Source organism: Vigna unguiculata, chromosome 3 (genome assembly GCF_004118075.2).
Source record: "Vigna unguiculata cultivar IT97K-499-35 chromosome 3, ASM411807v1, whole genome shotgun sequence".
NCBI lineage: Eukaryota > Viridiplantae > Streptophyta > Magnoliopsida > Fabales > Fabaceae > Vigna > Vigna unguiculata.
In genome coordinates, this window is record NC_040281.1 from 58377935 (window position 1) to 58399014 (window position 21080).

The 21080-nt window shown below is 29.7% G+C and overlaps 1 protein-coding gene across 1 annotated transcript; it reads right to left on the reverse strand.

Annotated features, from left to right (window-relative positions):
- Positions 1 to 16495: 16495 nt before the first annotated feature.
- LOC114176963 (probable 1-deoxy-D-xylulose-5-phosphate synthase 2, chloroplastic) lies at positions 16496 to 20252 on the reverse strand. Its single transcript, XM_028062165.1, has 10 exons — positions 20015 to 20252; positions 19732 to 19917; positions 19409 to 19573; positions 19143 to 19293; positions 18574 to 18845; positions 18173 to 18443; positions 17739 to 18046; positions 17319 to 17600; positions 16939 to 17223; positions 16496 to 16850 (listed from the first exon to the last, which is right to left on the reverse strand). Exons 1-10 carry the CDS (start codon positions 20132 to 20134, stop codon positions 16692 to 16694), a joined length of 2199 nt encoding a protein of 732 aa, XP_027917966.1. The 5' UTR covers positions 20135 to 20252; the 3' UTR covers positions 16496 to 16691.
- Positions 20253 to 21080: the final 828 nt, after the last annotated feature.

Consider the following 21080-nt stretch of genomic DNA (forward strand, 5'->3'; position numbering starts at 1 on the left):
TGCCACATGACACTGACATTGTCATGTGTCACACTATGTAAGCTCCCTTTTTTGTCTTAAACTGATGGGCCCAACTTTAGTAAGTAAGGGGCCCAAGTCAACCCATTATCTTTTAGCTATTTCAGAAAAACTCTATAACTTTTCCACTAAGCTTTTTGTCTTCTCACTTTGCAACATTCACTCACCTTTCACCCTTTTTGAAAATAGAAGCTCTATTAGGGCTTGAGCCACATCCTTCTCCTAGTTAGTTGAGCTTTTTCCTTTACTCTTTCAAAACTTTGTTGCTTTGGTTCTGTCTTGGGTTTTCCCCTAGAAATTTACTCTCGTCCTTATGTTCATGCTTTACAGCTCTTTAGTTCGTCTTGGAGCTGTGGTGCTCATCTGTTGGGTCCCTGTTTTGTTTTGCTAGCATCTGTTCAGGTAATGGAAGCTAGAGTTTTGCAGTTTTTAAGAAAAGTCTTGCATGTTGGTATTTCTGGTTCTGAATCGTGCTTAAAAGGTTGTGTTGATGTCTTTGATTGTGTGAATATGAATTGTGTGTTCTTTTTAGATAAATTTCTGGTTTTGCATGCGTGAGAGCATGTGAGATCCGCTAAGCTCGCCTAGGCGAGTGGTTAGTCGGCCAAACTAGAAGCTCTCGCCTAAACGAGGATAGTAGAAGCTCGTCCCTGGTTTTGCTCGAACCCTCGCTCAAGCGACGAGCTCCCGCTTTGAGCGAGAGCAATCTCGCTCAGGTGAGGAGATCTCACCTAAGCGAGAACTCGCGAAATCTTGCAGTGCTTTATGTTGCAATCTCACCTAGGCGAGAGCCTTTAGCTTGAGCGAAGGGCCCGTTTCGCTTTAGCGAGGGCTCATAGCTTGAGCGAGACTGGTGCAGGAACATGCTCTAGCATTGTTCTCTTTTATGTTTTGGTTGTTTGATTGCATGATTGAGTGATTTACCTTAAGGGCATGAAGTATGATGTCATGTATGGTTTATGAGATTAAATAAGGCTGAGACTTTGCTGTACTAGATATGGAATGAATCACAAATTGATTGGTTGGTTGAGCATTGACATGAAATTATAATGCTTGAGATAAAATTGTGGTTCTGGTGTGAGAAACATGAATGTGGTATGAGATAGACGTAATTCCATGAATCTCTTGGTGAGATTTCATGGTGGTGTTGTAATGTATATAATTAGATAAGGATTCAAGTAAGGTTGCATCTTGAAACTCTAAAGAACCAATTAATCTCACGTAAAGCAGATTGATTTAAGTGGTGAGAGTAGCAGGAGGTCTTAGTCTTTGACAGGATAATGGCCCTAGATGATTGAAGGCTAACCTTGTGCGTGGTATGGTGAAACCCATTGGCAATGGTTCTGTAGAGCAGTAGAGGCCACCACAAGTGCAAGCATCCAGTGAATCTGATCTCTTTATATGTATCCGGATAATTGAGTCATAGAGTCTTGCATTGTTTATCATCACATGTTTAAATGCCTACAATGTTGCCTGTTTTGAAAAATGTTTAATATTGCTTGCTCATTGCCATGTTGAAAATTATTTTTTTACTCTAGTTTACCATTTTTGTTTGTTGCATGTTCTCTATTTGACATTCCTTTTTGTAATGATCACCAAGTTCTTGGTGTGAACAGATATGGGAGCCCCTGGTGATCGTAGTGATGATGGAAATGCTGCAGTGTAGTATGCACGGGTTGGATCTTGCTCTATGAAGCATCTTTAGGGACACCGTTGCCTTTGAATTTCAGTGCTCTATGAGCAAGCCTTTTGGACAACTGTCAAACTCTAATTTTTTTTTGTTTTAATTCATGGCATCGTTGTGTGCCTTTGTCTTCATTTCTAAGTATATTTATGGGTGACTATGATTAGTGGATTCTGTATATATTGTTTGTCTCATGCTCTAAAATACTATAACTATGCGACTTTTTGTTTAGTAGAATTATGCTATTTAAATGGAATGTCACACACAAAAGACTTGACACATGGCAACAAAAAAAAATTACAAAAAAAAATAGAGGTTAACATATGACGTGCTATTAATGGCGTTAATAATTTTTTTTCTAAAAGGGACCTAATAGGTACTTTCCAAAAGTTGGGACATAATTGACATTTTTTTAAGATCGATTACTAAATTAACACACCCTTATTATTAAAGTGAGTGTCATCCGATTAATTAAACCTATATGTATTGATATGATGTGATGTGAGAGTACTGTATACACAAATAGATATATGTACAATAGGTGAAAATAAACGTTTGGGAAATAATAAAAAAAATGTTTTAAATTATCTTTTATAAATATTCATATTTATATACTTTTTATATGAATTTAAGTTATATTTTATTTTGATGTAATCTTTATACAAGCGTTTTTGATGCATTTATAGTTTAATTAATACTATAATAATATTGAGTCTTATAGCAAAATCATAACAAGCTGCAGTCACGAGATTTTCACATTATTAGTTTTTAATAATATAACTCATATTTAACTACTTAAAACTGTACATCAACATAACATTATAATCTCAAACTCATTCATGTCATTCATATGTAGGGATATTGTTCAAACAACAATGTGACGAAAGCCTTTTTATATTCATTTGACATGCTAAAATAATTCAAATCCAATGAATTATATGTTGTGTTGATGAAAATAATATGTCTTGAAAAGTTCCAAGTCGCATAGGATAACCAAGGAGGTGTGTGTTAGTGACTATAGAACTCTAAATTCATGATGTTCCTTGCCCCAAGTCAAAGACACTTTGAACTAGTGTTTGACTTTTCTTATATTCTCTTGTAATAGAGTGTTGTAAGGTGCAACTAAATTCTTGCTCTGAAGGGTGTTGGTGTACTTGGGGTTAAAGGGTTGAGAGTGTTCTCTCTGTGTTATACAAATTTGCACATAGTAATTATTCTTTGTGGTCGTGGTTTTTCTTCGTATTTGCAGTTTCTACGTTATATTCATGTGTTCTCTAGGTTAATCTTATTTCTCTATTAATAGGGTAATTCTGGGGGATAAAGACAGTAATGTTCTTAATTGATGATGTGTTTTTTTCAACATATAATTTTTGCCCTGGTAGTAAATGTTTGATTCTAACAATTGATAAGTGAATAATTGTTGCATGTGGTATCAATTATCTTTTGAGATCGGTCACAATCAAATATAATTTTTAGTCTAGTGATAAATAGTAAAATTGTAGCATTGGAGGGTGGTTGTTCATATTATTTAATGGTGTCTAAATCTGGTGTGGTGCTATGTGGGCACACAATGCATGTGGATGTCACCGAAGATGGTGAGCATGGCCATAGACAACGAGAGAAAATATTTTATATGAAAAAATATAAAATAATATCATATACTTTATATTACTCTAAAGTTTCTAAATAGTGCTCCATGTAGACTACCTGAATAGGTAATCCACCCAGCATTCACAAATAAAAATCTTAATAAACATATCTTTGTCTCTTTTGTTGTGTCATACTGCTGGGCACCAAAAAAAAGCAATTCTTATTTTTATGACATTTGGTTATTAGTTTATGTTTTATTTGAAACTGTCTTTTTATCATTTTAAAAAACAAATCTGCATACCGCAAAATTAAGAGATAAACGTGTGTGTGTGTGTATATATATATATATATATATATATATGCGTGTTTTATAGAGTGGAAGGTATAAGATATAATTTGGAAGAGGTAGAAAGCGAATATGGTATAGTGGGAGTCAGAATCATTGCATCAAAGACATTATGAGCAAAGTCAAACAATGCGAGGATGTTAGAAATTATCATCTGGTGGGGACGCTTTATATTTTTGTTTGGAGAGGGGAAAATGAAAGAATAAACAGTGTTAGCCTTAAGCAATGATAGAAAGGATAATGGGATAAGGTGCCAATATTTTCTATACTATACAAAAACATTCTTTTGCTCTTGAAGTTATCGGTAAAAGAAAAAGAAGTTACCTAAATGGACCATTTTTGAAACTCTTTTAAGCTGAAAATATAAGAGGACAAGGTTTACCCTACCTGATCTATCCCTATCCCTGGGTTGTAGTTGGCTAAGAGAAACAGTTACAGATAAGGGTGTGTTTATTTCAGAAGATCCATTTGACTGAATTTGAGAAAGAGATGGGATCGTTTAAATAGAAAAAACTTATGATAAATAAAAGAATTAAAGATAAAAAATTATCAAAATTAGCGAGTTTATGTGATATGTTTGATAAATTAAAAAATAAAATAAGATGATTAGCATTTTATTCTTGCTCATAAGAATAATTAAAATAAAAATGTAATTAGTGTAAATTATGTTAAAATAAAATGTGAATTATTTAAAATTGATAAAATTATGCTAAAATAAAATTATATCGATAGAAATAAAATTGAGATAAATTGTGTTAAGTAATAATTTATATATTATAATTTTAAGTATTATAATTACAATTATAAATAATTATAATAATTGTTATATTATATATTATTACTATATATATATATATATATATATATTAGGATTAAATATGTTTTTTTCCTCAAGTTTCAGTGAAATTTTGAATTAGTCCCTCTTTAAAAATTTTGACCAATTTAGTCCTTCGTCTTTAAAAATGTGCGAATTTAGTCATTATAATCAAATTTTGTTAAGTTTATCTGACATTTCAAGCGTATTTCATGATAATATTTGAATTGTTTACGCAGTTTGACACATTTTTGCTTCAATGTTAACTCAAATTTTATCATAAAATACGTTCAAAATGTCAAATAAACTTAACAAAATTGGATGAGAATGACTAAATCCATGCATTTCTAAAGATGAATGACTAAATTGGTATACAGTTTCAAAGAGGAACTAATTCCGAAATTCCCTGAAACTTGAGAGAACAAAAACATATTTAACTCTATTTTTTATTATTATATAAGATGAGAATGACTCTATATATTATAACATATAATAGAATTTTGTTATATGTTAGTGTGACAATCCAAAAATTCCTTCATCAGAAAATCATTTACTTATCTGTAAACATAGTTCTAAAAAAGAAAAAAACTTCTTTTCTCTTCTAAAATTTTTAATCAACTTTCATCTCTTTTGAAGATTCAACACCGGAGTAATCTATTTATTTATGTGAAGAACTATATCAAAATCCTCAATCAATCTCTCCTAATGGTAAGTTTGAAAATTCTACCAATTCTCTGAGAGCAACCTTTTTTCCCCTTGCAAGCAAAAAGATGAATGAGTTAAAGAAGAACTAACCTATAAGAGAAGTGATGAATGAGTGTAACCTTGATGATGTTATAGTGACAATATTGTTGGTATTTGAAAGATTAAATGTATTTTATGTGGTATAGTGATTCTTATAAAATTAATGAATTAATTAGATATATGATTAAACTGATAATCTTTATGGTGTGTAAAAAGTAGAGATGGTAGAATGCATTGAATTATGGTGACATGCTGTTTATATATATATATATATATATATATATATATATATATATATATATATATATATATATATATATATATATATATATATATATATATATATTAAAGAAAGTAGTAAATTTATGTGATTGTTATAATGCTCTGAAATTATTTTTATTTTACATTTTACTAAATAGTTTCTTTGTATGCCATCAATTATGTTTATGATTATGTTGAATTATGGTTGATATTGTATGAGTAATTGTGAAGATTTAGTGTGTTTGGGTTGTCAAATTAGTTATTTTTAAAGGAAAATGCTAGTATAAGGTGAGTCCAAGTGTATTGAAAGAGATTTGTTATGTGAGATTATTCTATCTCTATTAGTATCTAACTCACACATAGGAAGATAACTAGGTGGTGAGAGTCAAATGAGGCTTCACTTGATAGATGATATGATATGAAAGAGAATCATACTTATGGAACTAGTAAAGTTATTCATGATAAAAAGTTGTAAAGAAGGAAGAGATAAGTACAATATGACATATGCAAAGTCACATGAGTCCATTCAATACACTAGCCTTTCTTTCGGAAGGCCGAGTCTAGATATTACTCTTTAGTTTTATGCTTGGCTGATTTTTATTTTATACATCCAAAGGATTCATTTTTACAATTTTTTTTTTTGTAAAAAGGATTCATTTTTTATATTATGTTTTTAAAAAATATGTAAATATACAATGGTATTGTAATTTAAATCCTTAAGACTCACAAATCAAGTATCAATTATTAGTTATAATAGAGTAATATAACATGTAAATGTAATAATTATTTTAATTTATCTAATTAAAAAATTAATTAATTAACTGAAAGTTTAAAAAATATTTTATATGATGAAATATGTTTTTAATATTAATTTATATATATATATATATATATATATATATATATATAATTTAAAAAACTTGAAAACAAATTGAATGAAATGTAGTTATTATAAAAGAAAATATGTTTACATAAAGTTAATAAATGTAAAATATTTAATTCACCACTAAACTTATTAACTTTGGTATGAAATTGTTAAAATATAAGGATAACATTGTTTAAATACAAAATTTTGAGAAATTAATCATTTTGTGTAATATAACTTAAAATATATTTTGTATTATAATTAATTAATGAATTTAATTTTATTATTGTATGAACCTAAATATAAATCAAATTAATAATAATAATAATAATAATAATAAATATCATTACAAAAATTGATATTTTCATAAATATAACAAAAGTAAAATATTTGATTAAATATTATATTATATTATATTATATTATATTATTGTCAGTATTATTATTACTAGCATACACACAGCACTATCACGCATGTGTACACACAATTTTAATATGAATGATAATATATTAATAGATGATAATATTGTAATGTTATTAAGTTAATATATAAAATAAATTTATATTTATTAAAAATAAAGTGAAATGAATAGATAAATTAATTGTTGATAAATAAAAAATAAATAAACAGTTTTATATAAAATAGGTAAAAATAACCATTAATTTTAAAAAAATTAATAAATAATTATATTGTAAAGGGTAGAATTGGTATTATGAAATGTGAACAAAAAGAGGAAATCCTTTTTATATATTGTTATGGATTAAATTCTTAATTTTAATATAATTCAAAATTAACATTAATAAAATAAATAAATTTTATTTTACCATTAATCATTTTATAAAAATTAAAATCTAATTTTCTACAAACTTAATTGACTTTGACCTGTCCTTTCAATTTTCAATTATAACTTAATATTATATTATATAATTATTAGTTTTTGTATAGTTGGAAAATAAATTGTTAGAGTCATTAACAGAATAGGAAAACACTACGAGCATAACAGAGCTATTAATCCAGAGAATTGTTGTGAGAAGAGAAAATAATGACCGAAACATTGAGCGAGGAGAAACACGAGTGGAGAGAAGGACACGGTGTGACCAATAAAGATCAGAACAAATGAATCTTAATTAATACACAATGTCAAGGAGAAAAACGAACCTAATCATAATGACTATTTAATGTTAATCTTCCTTCTATATTCACCAATGAGTTTCTTATGCTATTTGTGTCGTTTTTTATTTTATACTGCTCTTTAGAGAGATGTAAAAATTGACTTACCAGATTAAATTTTGTGTGTTTATATTTTACATTATAATACGAAGTTTTATTATATATTTATACTAAAGTAAAATGAGTTTATTATGCTCTTTCGTAAGTTTTAATTTTGTATTTACGCTATAATACTATTAACATGTCTCGTGCAAAAAAAAAAATTATTTACTTACTATATTGATAATTTGAAAATTAAATAAAACATTTAAAGTGTTTAGGTAATAAATATTAACTAAAAAATATTTTTTTCAACGAATGATGGGGCTTGTCTGCTCAGGTCAGAGCTATAAATGGAACGTATGGGCACAAAACACCCTTTGCCGAACTGGGTTATTAATGCAAATATTAATCAAATTCAAAAGGGGATGATCGATTCGGAGTCATAACTTTTAGTTATCACAATATTTGGAAAATTAATTTAAGATGTTTGAGAGAGTTTCTTAACTAAATGGTATGAAAGCATCAATTAGTTAAAATATGAGGAGAATGAAAGTCATACTTAATTTCTCAATAATATATTATCATATATATATATATATATATATATATATATATATTTAATTATATGTTTACTTTAATCTCTTAAATTTTAAAATTGTATTAATCTCTCAAATTTTAAAATTGTACTTTTTATTCCTAAACACTAAAAGATTAAAATAATTTTTTGAATTTGATTTTAGTCTTCAAACAACAAATCTATGGAATAAAAATAATATCTCTAATTTAAAAGCTCTATGTAAAAAGTTAAAATGCACAAACGAGTTTCACTCCTAAATTAAAAAGATATATATATATATATATATATATATATATATATATATATATATATATATATATATATATATATATATATATATATATATATATATATATATATATATATATATATATATATATATATATATATATATATATATATATATATATATATATTATCTTTTAGTTTAAATATCTTTTTAGTCCTCATTTTCGTAGTGTTTGTTGCTGATGATCCTCATTTTAACAGAATGTTTAAAATGGTCTTGACATCTTTACCAAATGTTTAAAATGGCCCCCATTTTCGCAATTTGTGTTTTATTTGGTTCTTTTCTGTAACGCCGTTTAAATCATTAACAGAGCATTGTACAGGTGGCACGGTTTGTATGTACAGTACACATAACACACTCTAATACAAACCGTGCCACCAGTAAAAGATCAAATAAAACACGAATTGTGAAAATGATGACCATTTTAAACATTTTGTCAAAATGAGGATCATCCGCAACAAACACTACGAAATTGAGGACCAAAAAAGTATTTAGGCCTTATCTTTTACTCTCTTTGATTATATATGTTTCCGTTTTAAATCGGGCCACAAACGATGAATATTTTCTCAATTTAGAAAGACAATCGGTTTGGGGCGGGGAAAATGGCCTCCATGTGGTGGGTAAAGAATTTGACCTAATGAACAAACTGTAAGTGTTTTAAAAGAAGAAGAGGCATATTCAATATTATAAAATAAAAATATATAAAATTTTATTTTGACTATATGTAATATAAATAAAGTAAATATTGCAAAGATAAAAATTAAACTATGATTAGTCAACAACATTTATAACGCTTAAAATATTACGTAATCTTCTACTTCTAAAATTTGAAAAAACTTAACTAAACTTAAAAAAAAAAATGTTAGTCTCTAACTTTCGAATAGCTTGTTTAAATCGTTTAATATATCTTCATTTTGAAAAAACGTTACATTATTTTATCTTTTAATATCTCTCTTCATAAATATAAAAATTACTTTTTTAATAATAAAAATACTTTTAAAAATGGTGCAAGGATGTAATGAAAACATTTTCCTTAAAGAAAAAAAAAAACTTAATAATATTTGAAAGATAAAGCAAAACACTTGCTAGAAATAGTGGGAGTCAACTCTTATTTTAAGGAAGAGTAATAGAAAATAGGTGATGAAAAAGAATGGTCCAGAAATAGATAAACTAGTTAAATGGAAAGTCGGTTGTGCGATGCTATGCTATCTTAATCTACTGTACTCACTTCTAAGTTAAGGATTATAAAGAAAGAAAGTAGAGAGAGCAATAATGGTGGCACACCAAAGCTTTTTTTTTTTTAGGTCACTTTCTTGGGCGGTGGCATGGCGTACACTACGACAGAGACAGAAGAAACTTGGGTAAAGCCACCAACATAACATAACATTAATTATTGTCTTCCCATACTTCTAAATAAAAGGCTACCTTCGTCTTCTTCTGACTCTACTAATCTATTATGTTTGTGTGTAAATTTATGTTCTATTTTACCTTTCTTCATCATTCCCTCAAGCTTTGCTCTTCCCTGCCCCAAAGGGCAAACACATTACCCTTTCGGCATTACTTCCAATAATTAATGACCAATCTCTGAATAACGTTTCAAGATTTGACCATCAATGTGTTTTCAAGATTCCCAAAAGATTTTTCTCAACACTACCCGCTTTTGTAAGAGAGTCTTCCAACAAATCAACATGTATTTTTATTTATTTTGATTAAATTTTCTTCCTCTATTGAGTTTAGACATCATTTTTTTTATGGTATGATTGTCATAATTTATATGTGAAATAATAAGTATATGCGTAATTAATAAGTTGGTTCGGACCAAAGGTTGAACGGAATCGGATCAAAGGTCGAACTGAGTTGACTTGGTTTGAAGGTTGAATTGGTCGAAGGTCGAGTTGGATCAGATCAAAGGTCAAATTAGGTCGGATTGGATTAAAGACTGAGCTAAGTTGAAAGTCAAACCGAGCTAAACCAGGTCAAAGGTCAAGTCGGGTCAAAGATTGAGTCGAGTCAGGTCGAAGGTTGAGCCAGACTGAACCAAAAGTCAAGTTGGACCACCCTTGGCTGAAGGTTAAACTAGGCCAAAGGTCGAATCAGATCAGGTCAAGACAGGTTGGACCAAAAGTCGACTTGAATATAAAATTAAGACAAGTCGTATCGAATTGAAGGTTAAGATAAATTAATTATAGTTAAAAATAGAACTGAATTCATCATAAAATAAAAATTAAATTATTTTATCTAAATAAAAAAATTAAAAATTAAAATATTTTAATTAATTTACTCAAACAAATTATTTAAGAAATAAAAAAAATCAATAATTAGTAGGTGTTTCAATTTTTCGAATCGTTGAAATCCTTTATCAAATACGAGGTTATAGTTTATTAAATAACATCCTAATAAACCTATATCCACGTCTTTGTCGATATTTTTGTTTCATTGTGAAACCTTATGTTGCTTTCTTTTTTCACACAATACTCCATTATTTATATGTGTTTGGCAATTTTTATACCGCAAATAAATTAAGATGCATTGGTGATAATAAATGCTTCTAACGTATAAGAAAGTGATAATAGAAATCTTCTAAAACTTCAAAGTTTATGCAAATTAAATCTATTTAAAAAATTAAAAAGGTAAATCGAAAAGTAGTGCTTTTAATATTAAAAAGTATAATTCCCCAAAACTTAACAATCAAGTATTAAAATCTAAATATATCTAAAAGTGTAATTTGTTATCGTACGTTAACAAAACATATGGTGCACCTATATTGAAAAGTGAGTTGGAAACAAATGCAAATTATTTAAAAGACTTTCTTAATTTGGTCCATAGACTTTATTTACCTTCTAATCTAAAGAAATTTTTTATGGAATATTTTTTAATTATTAACTATCAAACTTTTAAATTCAAAACACATGAAAAATAAATTTACATAAATTTTGGAAAACAATTTTTTATCATTTTATTGAATAAAAAATATTTCTAGTGAGTAACGGAGCATGTTCTATTCCAAATAACATTTTACAAAAGTCCTGTGGCAGCCTATAAAGAATCTCTTAAAATTAAGAAAAGGTTAAGTAAAATTTTAAGTTCATAATAAGTTTGAGTATTTTTAACTAGATTTCTTTAAAAGATAAGTTTCGTTGATTTTGCCATCAATTAAAGTGAATAAAAAATAAATTTATAATAAGTTTGCTTGTTATTTTATACCGTCATTACTTATGTGTCGTCTTATTACTTATGTGTCGTCTTAATTTCATATAATTTTGAGTATCTCCAATTAAATTCATATTAAAAAATTTATTAATGAATGTCCATAATCATTATCAATATACTTTATAATGAAGTCTTTAGTGTGAATGAGAGTTTCGTAGCCATTTGATTTTAAATATCAAACAAAAATATGACGAACTTGAACAATTGAAAAAAAAAAATTAAAGATATACCATCTTAATTATTTTTAGCAAGGACTAATGTTTGGTATCTTCTCCTACATGGTTGATTTGTTTTTTAATTTTATATTTAATTTTTAAAATGAAACAATGTCATTTTTTATAAATATATTAAGGTTCAAAAGTTTCAATTTTAACTGTTATTTTTTTAATTTTTCATATAAAACACATCACAAGTAACTATATAAATAAATATAGTCACATTATTCCGCATAATAGTAACTTCAAACGATAAATACCCAATTCAAAATATGCAAAATTGAAATATTCAATATAAAATTTGTAGAAACTCAGTTAAAAATGTTTAAATTTAAAACTTAATTAAATTTTTAAAAATAAATAAATAACAAGTTAACTAGGACCACACACCCATAGCAAATCAAATCATATCATCATAAACTTCAGTGAAAGATCAAGAGTTAGACATGTCGGTGCCATTAAAAACCGATTAAGACAATAATCAATTTTGGATATTTATATTTCAAACATTATATCAATATATATATATATATATATATATATATATATATATATTTGTATTAATTTGCAGTAAGGAAGAATCTATCCAAATAACTAAAATACTTGATATCGTCCCTGATAAAGGCTCTCTTGGGACTGCATAAACCCCATGGAAATAAATCTAACTCTAACCATAGAAAGGTTTATTTGTAACACATAACACGGTTTAAAGATATTACATATATTATATTTATATATAGTTAAATTTAGACAATATATAGTAAAAAAGGTAGGGTTTTGTATATTTCCAGGTGTTGTTAATATTACACTGTTAAGAAAAATAAGTATAACTTTTCAAAACACACACATAATTAGTAATTATTTTTAATATTAAATTTGATTATCGACTGGAGTTGGTCACTTAGTATTAGTAGTTGAGTTTTAACCATCTAAATCTTTCACTCATTGTGCCTCTTTTAGTTTTATTTTAGGATTTTACTTGCTGCACCTCCACAACCTCTTTACACACCCTTTCCAATTTTCAAAATGATCATTTAACTCTTCATAAAATAATTTTCAAATTACATATTTTAAAAACTTTCAGAAACAAGCTTTCTGAAATTTCCGAAACAAAATTATCAAAATGAGATTTCTGAAACAAAATTTTTGGACAACATGAAATATATTCCAGAATAAGGTTTTTAAGAATGAGATTTCTGAAATAAATTTTCCGAAAGACAATGCCTTTCAGAATGAGTGCTCTGGAATATCCATACATGAAATATATTCTGGAAAAAGCTTTACAGAGCATAAGAAATATGGTCTAAAAAACTTTTTGGAATGAGTTTTTTTTTTCTCTGCATTGTCTCCTTTTTTTCTTCTTCTACAACGTTATCCCTTTCTTTTTCTTTCTCTCAAGCAGTGGTGCAACAGTGACAACGGCAGTGTTGGAGTGATGCAGTAATGGAGAATGTTTGAGGTTTTTTTTTTTTTCTAATGTTGTGATGGTGTAGTTATTAATGGTGGGGTAACAGAAAACAATAACCTTTATGTTATGGCACAACTGATGGCAGGCCCAGTGAAAGAAATCCCAGAGTACTTTAAGAGAAATCCAGGTTTTCAATTTTTTGGCCCTTGATCGTAGATTCGATATTAAAGTCACGGGCTGCTATTTCACCTCATTTTTTCCCCTTCACTCCGCTTACCAGTGTTTTATTTATTTATTTATTTAAGAAAATACCTTTCGCACAAATTAGTTTTTTATTTTTTTTTCTTTTAATGATAATAAACTGAAAATAATTGAGAGTTGTTGTTAAAAAAATTAAAATGCAATGAGCAAAAAGATTAGTGTAAATAATAGTTTTGAAGGCTTATATATACCTATTAATTATAAGTTATTTTATTAGCCAATTACAAGGTGGACTTGTGAGATCTATCTCATATATCTTGCATCTGCATATTAATTATACTTAAAAAATTATAAAGAACAACGAGATATGAAATGAAATTTAAGGAATATTAATCATTTTTTTTAAATGAATATATCTGTTGCCATTGCCATCTCCAATGAGGGGTAATGGACAATTACTACCCACACTTATCCGTTGCCATATGCCTAGTGCAGATTAACAACTACTGGCAAAATATAAAAAAGAATCAGAGTGGGGAAAAATCACATAGTAAAATTGGTGTAAAGAAATGCATGGTACCCTAATATATGATTAGTTATTTTGTTAATAAAATAGATTAAGCTACACCTGAAGTTGGTGGATTTTTATGTATCAGTTCAACTTTTAATTCAAATAGTTTTAAATTGGATCAACATACGGTTTAAAAATAATAGTTATAATATATCTAACATGGCTAATAAATAAGAGAGAAAATACAATGAAAAAAAAATATGATAAAAAAAATAGCTTTATAATTTTTAAAAGAGAGACGAAGAGAAAGTGAACAAAAGGAGTTGCACCTCCTTTTTTTTTTTTCCTTTGAAGTCATATTCTCAATCAAATTCTCCTTCCTCAATTTACTGCCCTCAATTTTCTCTTTATGTTCATCCATTTCAAAAGTTGATAGCATCACTGAACAGTTAAAGGGTTAAGGATTAGATTGAACCAGTTAGTTGAATTTTGAAATAAAGTAAGTTCAATTTACACTTTTTTTTTTAAACAATATGTTTTCCCTTTTTTTATATAGTATTATTTCACTTAGATTATGTTTTTTGTCTTCAAGATGATATTCTATCTATTTGCAATTTTAGAATCACGTTCTAATCGTTGTTTGAAATAGAGAGATTCAAAAAGGAAAAGTTGTGTAGTGTGTAGGGAGTAGCCTGTTTTAAGAATCTGCATTGAGTTAATTGAAGATGAAAATTTAAAATTATTTTAGAATTATAATTGATAACTACAAAATTATAAATAATTTGGTGAAGTTTGATTGAGTAAAATTGTGAAGTTTTTGGTGATATGTGTTATGTTTAGAGATGGGTGTGTATTTTATTAATAATAAATTATATATTAATAATGATTAGGAATTTATTTGATGATTACTGAATTTGTGTTACTGTATATAGTGGTTATAATGTTGGTGGACTGCAATTTTAACAAAAATCTGGGGCTATATATCTTGAAGAAAATTATTGTTAGTAAAAGGAATAAATGTATGAATTTTTTTATTTGTTTGTTATAGAATGAGAGATATTGAGATAATACAAACTCAAATGTTGAGCTATTATGGGTTATTGTGTTTAGTTATGATCAATTGTTATAGAAAGGTGATGTTGAAATGGTCGAAATGAGTAAATTTGAGAGATTGATATTCTTGTAAGGAATATAGTTGATAAGTTGAGTATGATATTCTGGTAAAAAAAAAAACTTTAATTTTTGTTTGTTTAAATTGATTATGTTTTGTTTAGCTTAGAATGAAAGGTTTGGTGTTCAGTGACTATTATTAAGGAAAAATATTATTGTTTAATATGTCAAAGTGTATTGAAAGGGGATATTTAGGGTGAGACTATCCTAACTTAACTAGTATCACACTCACATAAGGTGTAATATCTAGGTGGTGTGAGTCGAAGGAGGTTACACAGGATAGGTAATATGATACGAAAAATGATCATACTTAAGAAGTTAGTGGAGTTAACTCTGTCATGACTTGGTTTAGGAACATTGGTCATGAGTGATGCAACATTAATTGGAGGATTTGGTAGCAAGCTTCAAAGGCAATTTGGATTCTCTGCTGGTTTTTTTGTGTTGTTCCTCTACTGTGCCTTCATAATATACTGATTACCACTCATTTTGACGTTTTAAAATATATTAAAAAGATATTTAAAATATCAGTACAGTGTATTTTGAATGCTCAGCAGAGGACAGCATCAAAAAAATCAGTAGAGAATCTGGACTCCTTCAGAGGTGCGTGCAAAGTTTCACAAGTCCATTCAATGCACTAGTCTTTCGAGAACATAATCTAAAATTATTTTTGTTGTTTGAGTAGTATTGGGCTAATAGTTGTTTCACTCATTAGGTTGAGTCACGTGTACTAACACCTAGTATATGATTTGATGAATGTGAATTGTTTGAGGTTAATTTTTTTAAGATGTTTGAATAAAGTAGTGTGGTTTAACGTTGGATAGTATATGTTTACTGAATGTGAACTTTGTGAATTTTTATGTTAGACTAAAGATAATGTCCACTGAATGAGTAATTGACAAGTAAATATATGAAAATATATAAAAGAATGGTTGATTTCATAAATGACGCCCCTACAAATTTATATACATTCTTCATTTGTGAATTAACTTTTCATTACTTTTCTTTAAATGCATTAACTTACCCTGTTATTTATTATTGGTGTGTTGTTTGTTTTCTTTTTTATGCGATGATCTAGGATTATCCGTGACAACAGTAAGTGCAGCTGGAGTTAGTAACTCTAAAATTGAGACAAGACTTTTAAAACTAGATAGTATTAAATTACTATTGCATGGTAAGGATCTAACTAACACGGTTAGATTATATATATATATATATATATATATATATATATATATATATATATATATATATATATATATATATATATATATATATATACCATTTTATTTATCTAAGTATGAAATTATGTACATATATTAAATTTTACCTATTAAATTATTATATCTGAAAATTGAAATTAATTTTATGTACGCGTTAAACTTTTAAAATTTAGAAATCTCAATTAGAAATCATCTCATAATTACTTTGATACTTTCACAATTGTACAAAATATATCCTGTATCTCTTGTTTGTTTACACCAACCATTATTATCACTTTATTGTGATACTGTTGGCAATACGATAGCTACTAATGTACATGTATTTAGGGGACTCAGCCCACAACTTGTGTTAAGATTCATATCTGTAGGCTGAGAAGCAAACGACTATCCCAATTCACATTGGTTAATGACAAAGCAGTTGCTGCAATGTGGTTTGAACTCAGCCCTGCCATTGCAATTTGATCTTTCTGAGATCCATGGTTTATATACATATCAGGCAACGTCATCGCTCGCCACTGTATCATATCAAAAACCCATTGCTTAATTAATACACCATACACAATCTAATTTACATACAAAAGAAGGACAGAAAAAAAGCCTCACCTTGAGATTACCATCAAGAAGACCATTTAATCCCAGAAAATGAGAAACATGAGAACCAAATCCTCCCACAGATCCCTCTTCCACTGTGATAAGAATCTCATGCTCTCTACCCAGTTGCCTCATCAAATCTCCATCCAGAGGCTTACAAAATCGTGCATCAACCACAGTTGTTGAGATGCCATGAGCTTCAAGAACCTTAGCCGCTTCCATGCAACTCTGTACCATTGTTCCATAACCAACAAGAGCCACTCTACTTCCCTCCTTTAACACCCTTCCTTTACCCACCTACATTTCATTTCTCAATTAGAAAAAACCAAGCAATCTAGGGAGAAAAAACAAGAAAATTTATGAGATTTAAAAGAACTAGTTGAAATAAGCACCTCCAGTGGTGTGCCCTTATTGTTTGGGGGAAGAATGGAACCTACACCATTCCCTCTTGGGTACCTAAAGCAACTGGGTCTATCATCTATGGCCGCAGCAGTGGCTATCATGTGCATGAGTTCAGTCTCGTCTGACGGAGCCATGACCACCATGTTTGGCAAACAAGCCATGAATGTTGTGTCAAATGCTCCACAATGAGTTGGACCATCAGCACCAACTAACCCAGCTCTGTCCAACGCAAATCTAACAGGAAGCTTTTGTAGGTCCACATCATGTGCTACCTGCATGGACCACATCGAACACCACAAGGCCAAACTGTCAAAGGGTTGATTCCACTAATAATTTCAACCATGCAAACAATTTAAAGAAAGAAAAAAAGATAGCTCGGATCAGTTGTACAAAGTTTCATGAGTCCTGACCTGATCATAACCTCTTTGCAGGAAGGAAGAGTAAATTGCGCAGAAGGGTTTACAGCCCTCAGCGGCTAGGCCAGCAGCAAAGGTTACAGCGTGTTGTTCTGCGATCCCAACATCGAAACATCTCTCTGGAAAGCGCTTTTGAAACAGGTTAAGGCCGGTACCCCCTCCCATTGCAGCATGGATGGCAACAATTTTCTCATCAACTTCAGCTTCTGCTATTAAAGACTCAGCAAAATACTGTGTGTAAGACAGGGTGCTAGTTTTGGATTTCAACTGCTTCCCTGACTTAGGATCAAATTTCACAACACCTACACAAATAAATAATAAAACACATCACGCCATTACACCGTGTAAAAGCTATAGAGGACGCAATGAAGTACATTTAGTTCATAATTACGAAAGTATAGAATATAGATATTTAGTCACTTAATTACCGTGCATCTTGTCAGCAGCAACTTCAGCTGGATGATAACCTTTCCCTTTCTCGGTGATTACATGAATGAGAACAGGTCCAAGTGTTGGCATGCCCTTCACACTTTTAAGGATGTGTACAAGGTCTTCCATGTCATGCCCATCTACTGGACCAATGTAGAAGAGCCCAAGCTCTTCAAATAAACAAGCACTAGCTCCACCTACCATCCCTCTAACGTAGGTATCCAATTGAGATGCAAATTCACGTGCTTCGCTTTCAATTTGCTTCGTGCTCTGTTCAATTCTCACTAAATATCAGTCCCAGTACAAGTATAATTTTATGCCTGATTTTTATCTTGCTTACAATAATTTTTTAACATAATTATTATCGTCCGTGGTTAAAACATGCTTGATAGTTCAATACCTTTGCGACTTCACGTAGTTGATGGAACTTAGAACTGGTGTGTAGCCTCGCGAGAGCCTTACTAAGAGCTCCAACTGGTGGAGCTGGGCCATCAACGGTGGCAGTGGGAAGGGAAACTTGTTCGTTTTCATTTAAGATTATAATAAGATTGGTATCAAGAAAGCCAGCATTGTTCATTGCCTCGTAAGCTTGTCCTCCTGTCATGGCTCCGTCACCAATCACTGAAATCACATGGTTATCCCTTCCATTCAAGTCTCTAGCCACTGCCATCCCTGAAACTCACGTGAAAATTCATCATTAAAAAAAAAATGAAAAGTACGTCACTTTTAGTGGCCACAAATAAATATGGCCTACTATAATAAAGACAATACATATCAACTTCATGGATGTCGCACTCATACGCAGGCAATAATAATTCTTGCGTGACATCGCTTTCGCAGAATATTTCTTATGATTACTCATGTTTAAATAAATTGTACATCTTGTAACACATTTAAAATTATACACGACCTAATAAGTGTCTTAATAGTCAATTATGCCGAAGAAAAGTGTTACATATTGTTTGTTACCTAAGCCAGCTGAAATGCTAGTGGAACTATGACCAACACCAAAGGCATCATGGACACTCTCATCCCTCTTGGGAAATCCTGCAAGCCCACCAGTCTGTCTAATTGTGTGCATTTTGGATCTTCTTCCCGTTAAAATCTTATGAGCATAGGTCTGCCAATCATCCAAATTGGTCACTGGTTAGACACATGAAAACTATGATATATCATAAATAACAATTATTTAATGGTCCTCCAGATTCGTATATTTAGTACTTTTGGGTACCCACCTGATGACCAACGTCCCAAATGATCTTGTCTTGGGGAGTGTTGAATACATGATGAAGTGCCACAGTTAAATCTGCCACACCTAAGCTTGAACTTAAATGCCCTCCGGTCTTCGACACTGTGTAAACAATCTCTTCCCGGAGTTCATCAGCTAGCTCTTCAAGTTCCTGATTATCATACAATAATGCTACAATTATTGTACTCAATTACAAATATCAAGAGAAATCGAAACGATATTAAAATTTGCATGCTAGAGCAAATAGTTTCATTATTTAAGCATTGGATGACATTGCAATAACCTATTTTAATATAACTGTGTAGGTACCTGAATGGATAGATTTTTCATGTGGATTGGATAATTAACGGTGTCCAGTACTGGCGTGGATGGCTTCTCTCCCGAGAAATTCAGAGATCTCCGCAACGGTTGGTTTGGTTCATAGCTTTTCTTCACCACTGTGTTGTCCACCTCCTCACAAACATTGTCTCCTCCAGCAGCTATCACTTGGTTTATCTGAAAATGAGAATGAAATAACAGTTAGTGTTACCACCCTAGACTCCACTACTTGTTCACCTTTTGAAATTTAATGATGCTAATATGTTAACCATACTCTTTGTGGAATGGCGACTGAGATTTTGGTGGTGATGTTTGAAATACTTGGGGAGCCGCAGTGTTTATCATGAGAATGTAAGAAAGGAAGGAAACTAGTTCCAAGAACAAAGGAAGACATGTTATAAGTTGGTAGATTTGTAAAATGTGGAAAGTGGAAAGAAATGTTTTGTTATGTGGTGAGGAGAGAAAAAATGGCACACAATTAGAGAGGCACTTGGTGGTGCTTGGGAAGGTGTGGTCTTGCAGGGTCCTCAATGGAATGGGCAATTTATAGATACATCATAAATTCATAACAGTTTCAAAGATGCACATTTTGCATGATGTAAATTATTGAATTATTAGTGGTCCCTCATTTATCAACAACCAAACCCATCTTAGTTAACCCAAGAATGATAGAATCAGTAATACATGTTTGTCTTTATTACTATTACCGAGCAAAATATCCATTTAATGTTATTTTATTACTTCTAGTGATGATTAGTTTATATACCAAAGCACAACTAAATATTATTAATTATTTTATTTAAAATTTTAATCATGTCTTATTTTAAGATTAGACAAAAACATGACATGAATTGCGTTTTAAGACCACCTAACTTCATACCTATATAGCGGACTTCATATCACGTGCGGAATAATAAATTTTATATTCAAATTAGATGACGGCATACGTCACTTCATAAAAAATTTTAGTAGTAATCGGTCAAATATCATTTCCTTTTGACATAAAAAAATCTCGGTTTTTTTATTTTCAAAATGAGTTTGGAATCAAATTCCAAATATGTTATTATAATAATAAAAAATAGAAAAATATAGTATATGGGGTTGCAGGAAGGAAAAGATCTGGAAATTCATTCTCTCCTTTTATCAGAGTAAAAAAAATCATCTATATACATACAAACTCCTTTTTTAATCGAATATAAGGGGATAGTAGTTATACAAGAAAAAGAAAAAACTTAATAAAAGGGCAGAGCGCCAACAAAAAAGGCAGTGGTTAATTTGTTAATTAGCAAATGTAAGAACGGTTTATTAAGATCCTTGTAGTAAACTTTTATATGTAGGTG